The 10,350-nt window shown below is 50.6% G+C and overlaps 2 protein-coding genes across 11 annotated transcripts in view; both read right to left on the bottom strand.

Annotated features, from left to right (window-relative positions):
- Positions 1-1,176: 1,176 nt before the first annotated feature.
- Positions 1,177-3,355, bottom strand: ppp1r32 (protein phosphatase 1, regulatory subunit 32). Of its 5 annotated transcripts, none has more exons than XM_041071326.2 (11): positions 3,197-3,355; positions 2,918-3,002; positions 2,721-2,844; positions 2,455-2,617; positions 2,333-2,378; positions 2,157-2,257; positions 1,981-2,046; positions 1,719-1,886; positions 1,542-1,636; positions 1,338-1,430; positions 1,177-1,258 (listed from the first exon to the last, which is right to left on the bottom strand). In XM_041071326.2, exons 1-11 carry the CDS (start codon positions 3,338-3,340, stop codon positions 1,240-1,242), a joined length of 1,104 nt encoding a protein of 367 aa, XP_040927260.1. In that variant the 5' UTR covers positions 3,341-3,355; the 3' UTR covers positions 1,177-1,239. The 5 variants fall into 5 exon arrangements, with proteins under 5 accessions (XP_040927260.1, XP_029009536.1, XP_029009537.1 ...); XM_029153703.3 differs by having other exon boundaries at positions 3,118-3,275; XM_029153704.3 differs by having other exon boundaries at positions 2,918-2,999; positions 3,118-3,274.
- A 3,379-nt stretch (positions 3,356-6,734) lies between these two features.
- syt7a (synaptotagmin VIIa) overlaps positions 6,735-10,350 on the bottom strand; it is a 58,995-nt gene continuing 55,379 nt past the window's right edge. For all 6 annotated transcript variants that reach the window (XR_003786273.3, XM_029154576.3, XM_029154578.3 and 3 more), the window contains one exon: positions 6,735-10,350. This exon is cut by the window's right edge. The gene's annotated coding sequence lies outside the window, so the exon portion shown is untranslated.

Here is a 10,350-nt window from a genome sequence, read left to right on the forward strand (position 1 = left end):
GGCTCGCGTGTCATCCAATCCTCCTTCTCTCCGCGTATCTTTTTCTCACATCTCATTGAAAGAGTGAAATATTTATTCAGCGCTGAAATATTGATGCTCGTACTGGTGTGGCGGCGGGTGTCGACTCCTGCGCCGGCTGGGGGAACGGGTGACAAGCAGCGGATTTTCTAGGGTTTTAGAAATAAATGGCACAAGATACAGATAAAACCATATCAATGAACTTATATGTATCTGGTTTTGTTGGTAGAATAATCCCTCAATCAATCATTAAGTTTAGCTACCATTAATTCCCTATTTAGTCTAAAGGCACAAGCTAAATGTTAACATGCTTTCTAATGTCCAGCATGAGTAAGACTTACTGTAGTTTGCTTGCTAACAGGCTAGCATGTCTACCAGGCAAACAGGCTAGCATGGCTAACAGGCTAGCATGTCTACCAGGCTAACAGGCCACTATGGCTACCAGGCTAGCATGGCTAACAGGCTAGCATGTCTCCCAGGCAAACAGGCTAGCATGGCTAACAGGTTGAAATAAAACTTTACCAAACTTTATGGAAATTAAAGGACACATCACTGACGTCAGTAGGATTCATCATCTGGGTCTCACTGACAATGTGACTGTAAAAACCCTCCATTACAGTTTGTAAAGCTCCTCCATCTTTTGCTGACACCACATAAACTTTGGCCGCGTCAGTTCCTCTGTGTTGTTTGGACTGAGAAGCCGCTCTCCTCCCCCCCCCCCCCCCCCCCCCGCCCTCCTGCCCAGCGCTGGGTGGCGAAGGCGCCTGACACTCTGCAGACGTTCGGGGGGAACTCGGTGCCGCGCTCACTCTGAGTGTAATTATTTTGCTCATTAGTTTACACTCCTCTCATTCTCTGTAGGTCAGAGACAGCGAGGTGCGTACAGACAATGCATCATCCTCCTCCCTCGCTCTTGCGCGGGCTTTCGCACGGTTCTGTGACTGGCAGCCTTTCAGCTCAGACACAAAGAGCTCGACAAAGGCATGAAAATTAGCCGAGTTTTGACAGGCCTCTTGTAAACAACACAGACAGAGAGCGATTAGGGGTTTTTAGGGACGAGTAATGTAGTACAGCAAACGCTCTGAATCACAAAGTCACCACATTAATCCCTCTACGATCCACTGGCAGATAATAGAGACACACAATAACTAGCTATCATCATATTAAGGACTCTCCATTTATTTTGCTTGCGAGTAGACGTCCAGATGTTTCGGGTGTGTTTCAGCCCCTGATGAGGAACCTGAGGAGAAGCAGCGGGTTGTGATTCGACGGCGACGCTTGCTTGCCTGGGTTCATAGAGGTTGGCGGCGTGGACGTACCTGTTCACATTCCGATGGTTGTAGCCGCTGTCCATGTGGGCGCTGATGACGTGAGCTGATCTCAGCTGTTCAACATCATCACAATGACAGAACCTGCAAAATCCAGCTTGCATTGATTTGATAGTCGTATTCGAACTCACAAACCAGTGAAATAACATCATCTGTCCTTCTTTAAGCTCCTCCCACTACACCCCCTGTACTTACTTGCTCTGATACTGAGTGATGAAGCGTGACTTATCAGAGGGAGGACTGGGAAAAGCTTGGTAGCTGGGTGCATTGACTAGAAACCCCGTGGGCTCCTAAAGACACAACCACACAAACCAGATTTGAAACCAGAGCAAAGCAGCTCCCGGCGCTGAGCTATGAGGACGCACGCGACACCTTCTTTCCCACGCTCCTCTCCGTGGCTGCTTCGCGCTCGGACCGCGGTGACAGCGGAGGCGAGGCCCGGCCGAGGGGGGGGTCCGTGCCCACTGGAGCCGCGGCCCCCGGAGCGAATCCCGATTCCCTGCGAGAACGGCCGCTCAGGTTCGGGATCGCCTCCGTGCCCTCGGAGGCGGGGAGAGAGAGACGCCGTCACATCTCAGGTGCTGTAGCATCGCGTCTGTGTTTCGTGTGTTCAGTGTGAAACAGAAGGACCAACCTGCAGAGACAACGGTGGCAGGAAGTCGGCACTCATCACCGAGCTGGGAGTCCGGCGAGGTTCCGCCTGAACCACACAAAACAGCTCAGCAGCAGAAATCATGAATCGCAAGATGCTGTATGTAAAATTGCTAATTTTGTGTTTTTGATGGCATATAGATATATGAGAGTACTCACACTAAACATGTGTTTTTCCTGGAACGTGTAAAGCTGAAGGTCGGAGCCTGTAGTGAAGCCAGTGTCTCCTTTAGGACCGATCCTCACGTTGTTGAGTGACGCTGGAGCAAGAGGAGCTTTACTGCACAAACAGCTCGCTCTCAAAACTGCATAGAGCGGTAGAAGCCTTGTTTTACCTGCTGCCGTGAGCTGATTGGACGCAGGCCATCGTCGCTGTGGAGTCTACAAACACGGTGAGATCGGAGAGATTTTTAAAAGGATGCCACTGCGCCTAAAAATCAGAGGCGGCTGTTTTTACCCTCTCCTCCACAGATGCTGCGTTGGAGCGGCTCCACAGCTGATGGAACCCGCTGAGGCGAGGTTTGTTGAGGATGTTCGGCAAAGACCCCGGGAAAAACACCTGGGAGCGAGGCTGATAATGTCGCTTGGTCTGAGACACGAAACTGTCAGACAACACGAGTCTGGAGAGGAAAACAACAACGTGTCCAGTTTGAAAAAGAGAGGCAGCTAATTTAAGTTATTCCACTTGAGCAGCCATTTACAACAATGACCTTTGACCCGTACCCAAGCTGAGGGTTGTCAGCGCGGTCCAGGCCGGGGCTGTAATACACAGCCGGCCTCTGATTGGCTGTGAAGCCGGTCCCGGTCACGCGTGTGAGGTGAGACGTGAAGTTCAGCCTGTGTGGGTCTATGGACAGAACGTTAATGTTACTACCAAAGCTGCCTGTTTGTACCGCATTCAAGTAAAAGTCACCCCTCACCGTGCACCCTTTCACAATAAGACTCCTGGTAGGAGGTGTTGGGCACTCTCTCCCTGCTGCCAGTCGCTGTGACCATCCTTCCCTGCTGAGAAGCCAAACAAAGGCAACAAACAAGTCAGAGCTCCTTGGTTTCTTGCTCGAACCGTAGTAAACTTTCTAAGGAGGTGACTGGAAATGCCTGGAGGAGAGAGTTCACTCACAGCTATTTTTCTTTAAGCTCCCCCAGAAAAAGACAATTCGCCACAGGAGACGAACACTCCGCTCACCCTCGGGACGCACCTGCAGCTCCGCGGCGCTCGCTCGCCTCCGCGCCCTTGCGCTGCTTTTGTGGGTAAACAGGTCTCTGTTGCTAGGAGATTCAGCACAAGGGCAAAATAGAGGAGCCAACAACTGAACGTCCAGAGAGGAAGATCCACCAAACATTACAACACAGTAGAAACGTTTACAGTTATGGATTCATTTACTCAACAGTCATGTGTTTCTATTGCGTTCTCGATGACACTGTGCACTTACTGAGTCCCTGCTTTCTAAGACTTTATGTCTTCATTTCATTTATTAAATTAGCATGTGAAGAAGAAGAAGAAGAAGAATGCCTTTATATGCTGTAATATGCACAATGTCCCTCTCAGTTATACTGTTATTTTACATTGTACAGCTTCCCCAGTTCTCCTCGGCTGCAGAACAACGCCTCCGTGCGTCCACTGGAGGGCAGTGTGACGCCACAGTGCGTCCCAGCCTCCGAAAGCTGTGGGCTTATGTAAAAATAACGGGTGGCTTGAAATTTGCATGACGTCTTCATAAAAGTGTACATAGACGACAGGGAGTTACCAGTCCCACACACACACACACACACACACACACACACACACACACACACACACACACACACACACACACACACACACACACTTCACTTGAATCTTGTAGATGTTCAGCTCCTGATGTATTTAGGACACCAGGAAAGCGTCTGAGCTGCTTATACAGACAGTCTTTCTAATTAATCCCAAGACAGGACTCCAAACTATCCCGACTGTCTGAAACCCAACTTGGGTTTTTCCTGCTCATCCTTTGTGGCTGCCTCCAGCCGCCGTGCTTTAAACCCACACCTTTCCTCCAGCGCCCACTTTCCATTTCTCGTCTTTTCATCTCCGGTCTTGGACTCAGGCTGCAGCTTCACCTCTGCCACATCACTCCTCACTTCCTGTCTTCCCTCCATCTGTCCAACGCTGGCAGTCAGCGGAGCCGTCTTTAGCAAGCTGTTGCTTTGTTTAGGGTTTTTTTTCTCCTTTTCTTCCTTTTCTGGAACTGCTCATTATCTTCTCCAAAAAATAACTGCAGGGAAACGCCTGCATCATTGAAAGTGACAGTCTCATTTCCTGCCTCTTTTCTCTTAAACACAATGTGCACATTATTGGCATTGCTAAATATAAACGCAGGGATCTGTGCACTATTAGAGCAGATACAGACTTCTACTCTACCTCAAGATGACACCAGATGATTTAACTCATTAGAACAACTTCAGGCTGAGTCAGACAGGCGGAGCGGATCAGTGGAAGCACCTGCTCCGCGTTGTTTGAAATGAGAACCTGCGGTCTATCAGCTCGCCTCTGATTGTTCATCTCTGCAGCACAGCCGCCGCTGTTTGTTCTGCATCTGCATAATTCACGCGTAACCGGAGCGTGCGCTGCAGCTCGGCTATAATAAAGGCTTTTGATGGCGATGACAGTGGCGAGGGAGGCACGGAAGCCAATGTTTCCACGGCGCGCACTCGAGACAACAGAGGGAGCTGCGACGGTGAAAAAAGGTGGGTGCAGCGGCGCTAAAAATAGACGGAGGTGATGCAAGCAGGGTCTCCCGTCGGGCTGATGCGCCTGGTTTGCCCGCAGCCGTCTGGCCCCTGTCTGCGGGAGCCTGGCCGGATGAGCGCTCGCCCGCGTGTCCTGCTCCTGATGCGCTGCTGCTCCGCGAGGAGACGCGCGGCGGTCTCTCTGACGGTTCACTAACCCGCTTCTGTGCGCGCTGCGAAGTAGCATGGAATTAATATTTCCACAGACACAGGGACGCAGCTCAGGTGCTGAGACTCCTCTTTGTGTGTCAGGTCTCTGAGGTGCTCTCTGCTTCACCGCTTCACTGTTCTCTGTCTTATCTCCTCCCCTGCCTTCTTTTTTTTTAACTTCAGTACTTAATAGGCAAAGCTTGCACGGACGGCGTGGAGTAAATTGCACTGTCATCTCTTTCCATTTTGAGTTTCAGTCGGCTTTGGTGCATGTAATGTTAAAGAGGCGGCCTGTGATGAGCAGAGGGGGATCCGGGCACAGAGCGAGACGTTTAAGGTCCAGACACATACGAAACCCTGACACGTAGAAGACAGCCTATTCTGTAACTCTGAGGAGGAGATTAAATGAAAGAAATGCAATTTATTTCACCATCTTGTCGACGTTGCATGAAATACCTTTATTTGTTGAATGCGTTCTAGATTTGATGGATTAGACCTGAAACACAAAGCTAACGCAGCGTAGCTGAAGAGCACGAGGTCAAGCAGAGTAAACCCCAGTGTTTGAACAGTCCGGGGGCCGCCATCTTGGAAAACTCATTGAAAGATTGCTGAGCGCTGCATGTAGCGCGCATGAAGCCGCGTGATTCATTTGTCTTCATGACGGCTAATGTGCTTGAAGAAGCACAAATCCTCCGCTATACATTTTAATTGCTCTCACAGGCAATAACAACAATCGCAAGTTATGGCCTCTGTCAGCAAATAGTGGTAAGTTAAATTCATTTGCCTCATTATCGCTCCTAATTAATGACATTCCCGTTTAATTATAGTGCATGCGCCCGTGCGCTCAGCTGACATTAAAAGCAGCTGTAGGAACGCGATGTGGCAGATACGTGGGCTCCGGCCTCAGCGCTGTGATCTCTGGTTGTTAAAGTGGAGACTCACTCAAACACACAAGAAGTCCCACTACAACTGGTACGACTGGTGTAATATACTATACCATGAGAGTATTCACTATCACTGCACTTTTGCTTTTTCAGTTTCTGGCTCAGGACTCACCCGTGCTTTACACGTTTGAAACGGCAGTATGTGCTTGTTTTCTAGCGGCCACTATGTGACGGACAGGCCGCTGGACGAGCCGTGGAGCGGAATAAATGCCCACCCTCGCTGGAATATCAGCAGGAGGTCTATATGCGTCCCAGGCACTTAAAAGAACAGCTGAGAGAAATGACATCTGGTCTCATTTTACATCCACTTTCTTAGAAAAAGCATAAAACGTTAGTTATTGCAGCTTTAAAGGGAGGTTGAACACTACAGGACATAATATTTCAGACAACCGCTGTGCTTTGGTTTTATTACCCCCGCTCTCAGCCTGACAGTGTTTTCGAGGACGTGACCCCAACCCCATCCGATGGTTTTAGGACAAACTGACATCAGTGGTTACTCTCAGCTCCTGTGGATTAATTGGAGCCTCCAGTGCACTGGAATCTCTTTTGTAGAAGTGTCCATCAGCGTTTCCTCGTCTGAGTCGCCACAGTTTAATTTATTACTGTTGGGTTAAGATTGTCAATATGCTGACGGTGACAATGCTAGTGATGTTTCTATGGTGAAAGTTTACATTTGCTCATGTCACAGTTTTCATTATCGTAACTTTCAGATGAGAGGGTTCACAGTTATTTAAGATAAATAATCAGTTAATCATCTAAAGCAGCATATCAGTGTAAATCAGTAAAGTGGATCTGAGAAATTCATGTTCGATATAAAGTAAATGACAACTAGTGACCTCACAGTACAAAGAGCAGGCAATGAACCTCTGGACACCAGTATAGTAAAAATGCGTCTTTAATATGGAACAAAATCAGAGCTCAGCTCCATGGCTCCGTCCACCCAGCACACTCTGTAACACTGATGGGTGGAGGAGAACGAGAAAATGAACCAGTAAGATCACAGTCCGCTCGGCCAAAAAACAGGAGAGGCTAAAAAAACATGGAACGCGAAACCAAAGTGCTACTGGGTTCGACCTCGAGACGCCCCCGCGCCCTCCCTCCCTCCGGGCCCGGGAGGCGACCCGCTGGGACGCGCCTCCGCGCCTCCCTCCAGGGCTCTGCCGCCTCCTCCCCCGCCTCACCCTTCGCTCCCCCCCAGGGGGCGGGCGATCGGGTGAGGGCGGCGCGAAGGCGGACGTGGGGGGGCAGAGGCGCGAACGCGCGGGCCTTGGCTCCGGGCGCCGTGGTTATTATCATGGCTACGGAGGAGGATGTTCCTTTCGCCGCTTCGATCAGGAGGAGGACGCCTGGGAAATGCTGTGCAATTGAGATTGAGATGGAATGTTTGGAAGTTTTCGAGGATGCGAGGCGAGGGAGAGAGCGTCTGCGGAGGCCGCCCAGTAAAGAACCCGTTACTACGCTAACACAGGGACATCAACAGAAGTACTACACAGATATGTACAGAGCAACCAAGCAACACATCAGAATACTGAGTAATAACTCTGGAGTGGGTGAGGGAAGGTCACAGTCCACTACAAATGCACGTATCCCACATTTATTGGTGTATTTGGTCCAATCTTTAAGGCTGTTCTCTTGCTCTTGCTACAAACAGGGCGGCAGCGAGGCCGCCACAACACACAACTGAGTCACAGGTCTGTGCTTGACTTCTAAATATGGCTGCTTTTTGTTGCTGCCCTCTGAGCCAGCAGCTGCCCTCCTCCTCGGTCCGCACGGAGCGGAGGCCGAGCGAAAGCAACGCCGCAAAGACCAACGAGGCGCTCGGCAGCGAGGCCGAGAGCCGCTAACGGCCAAGAGTCACAGGCAGATGAGGAGGCATGGATTACGGCGAAACGAGACTCCGCTGGCGCATGCATTAGCGGGCGATGAACCGTCGAGCAGAGGAAGTGGGGAATCTATACGATCGGGACGTGATCGGACGGGGCCGCGTGGGCAGTGGACGCGAGGAGACGCCGAGAGAGAGAGGGCATCTGCCAGCGTCAGCGGACACAGTCATCCCACACCTCGACTCACGCCGCGTCACATGACAGACTACATCAGAGAGAGAGAGAGGGGGAGAGAGAGAAAGAGAGAGAGAGAGAGAGAGGGAGGGAGAGAGAGAGAGAGAGCGAGAGAGGGAGGGAGAGAGAGAGAGAAAGATAGATAGGGGGGGGCACTGCACAGAGAGCACTAGCACTACCATGGACCGACGCACACCTAGAACACACACGCACACGCACACACACACACATACACATACACACACTACAGCACAGGGTCCCAGTCCGCGTTCCACTGCACTCTCCTGGCTGCCAGAACCTCGCTGTGTCTCGTCAAGAAAGAGCAAAACCAAAAACAGCTAGATGAGTCGATTAACGAACGGACGGACGGAAGGAGGAACAACACACGTTTGGACCCGACTGGCTATAATACAAAAACAAAGCAAAAGCAGAACGGAGGATATAAAAAGAGCCAGTGGTGCCGGGTTTTACAGAAAGCGTGTTCTCAATAACTGGCTTTTGAACAGCTCTACGCTTTTTCTTTTAGTCTACCAAGTATATACTATTAACCTTACCAGGCAGCTAAAATCTATACAGTACTGTCATTTTTCATATATTTATAGATATTTATACACTATACAAAGTTGGCAAAAATACATAAATAAATACATGAAATTAGATTGTACACATCACAATTGTGTGTTTTAAGTTAGAGCACTCTTTGTTGAAGAGGTGGGTCAAGGCAAGTTGAGAAAGGAGGAGAAGAAAGGTGGGTGTTACCCTCGACATCCCTTGATGCAAAGGAGTCGCCGTCAGGCTCGGTAAGTCGTGTTGCGTTATGGCGTTAGATCGATAAAGTATATTGCTTTTTACCTACCTGATTGAAAATGTCTGCGAGCTGGAGGCCGCTCGAACCGAGTCGCAAAGTCTACGCGCGAGCATCGCGGGAAGGAGGAAACGGACGGATCTGGATTCGGGGGGGAAAAGGTGGGGATGGGTTGTCGTGTGTATGTGCGTTTGCTTCCCCCCCGTGGGACGCGTGTGAGGGATGATGTTACAGCGAGGACGGGAGCGTATCCTCTGTCCTGCTGCTGGGAGTATCTGCTGTAGCGTATCCTGTCAGAGGTGGAGACGGCCCCAACAGTAATGTGAAGCCGATAAGCCACACACGGGCCCAGACGGACACACGGGGCTCCGCCATGTGGAAAATAGGGAAACGGTGCAGAGACAGGTGCATTAAAACCTCAGAACCACTGCGGGGGGGGGGGGGGGGGGGGGGGGGGCAGTGGGATGGCTATTTGACTGCTGAGAAGGCACAGGACATATTTTGGACATTTGGAAAGATCAGTCTTATGCTTCGTTGCTTAAAAACCCTTATTTCCACTATGTCTGCCATATGGCGGTTTACAGCTTGGCTATTTGACTAATCCTGGGCTTTTCTTGCTGGAGTTTGAGAGTTCCTACAAATATCCGACTGAACGAGAGTCAGGCCCATTACGAGGCCGGCCCGCGGCGCCTAATCACGCGTCTTTCTCCGAGCGAGAGTCTGATTCGCGGGCGTGGAAACTGCTATTACGGGGTCGCACTCGGCGCTTTGCATTGTCCCTCCGCCTCCTCGCCGCACGGGCTCGTCCCCGCACGCGGCCTCCGGCGGAGGCGACAATGGCTCGGGATTCAATGAGGACGGCATCATCAGTGTCAGGACAGGGCCAATCCCGGCGAACACAATGGCATTACAGTAAATCCCCAAGCCCATAAGCCGACAGGGTGAGCCGCCATGCCAAGTGACCGGGGCAGAGAGGCTCCACAGGGAGGAGTCCTGGGAGCTCAGGCCTTTTCCACGAGGTGTGTGTGTGTGGGGGGTGGCAGTGTTGCTACAGTGTGCCTGGGATGTGTTGGGTACCACTTTTTTCCCTTTCTCGCTCTTGCCCCGACCTCACAACGCCCCCAACAAAAATACAGCGGACATCAAAAGCCCTTATTCAAGAAGGGCAGTTATAATCAGCTTCAGCATTATCAACATCACCACTGTTACCCATGAACGTCGCCGCTCTCCCCGTCGCCTCGCGCGGCGCGATGGGGGAAACGGGCGCACAACAAATGTCAACTTTCACCGATGATATTTACATAAAGTTTTTCAAAAACAGAAGGAATTTTCTTATCACGGCGTCGTAAAGAAAGAAACCCAACACAAGAACACCGAGCACACACATACAGTACATACACACTGAACAGTCAAATGTGAACAGAAGAGAGAAAAAACAATATTATTACTTATTGTTTTTCATATTCATTTTGTTACCATTCAGATAACGCTCACTTGAACCCTGATTGGGAGAAGTCACATCGGTTTTCACCAGATGCTTAAAACAACTGAAAGGGCGAGTTAGGGGAGGTGAGATCTGTCCGTGCAGGCCGGCGCTGAAGTGCACAAACGACAGGAGTGACCCAGTAGAA

The sequence above is a fragment of the Betta splendens genome, chromosome 6, assembly GCF_900634795.4.
Source record: "Betta splendens chromosome 6, fBetSpl5.4, whole genome shotgun sequence".
Lineage (NCBI taxonomy): Eukaryota > Metazoa > Chordata > Actinopteri > Anabantiformes > Osphronemidae > Betta > Betta splendens.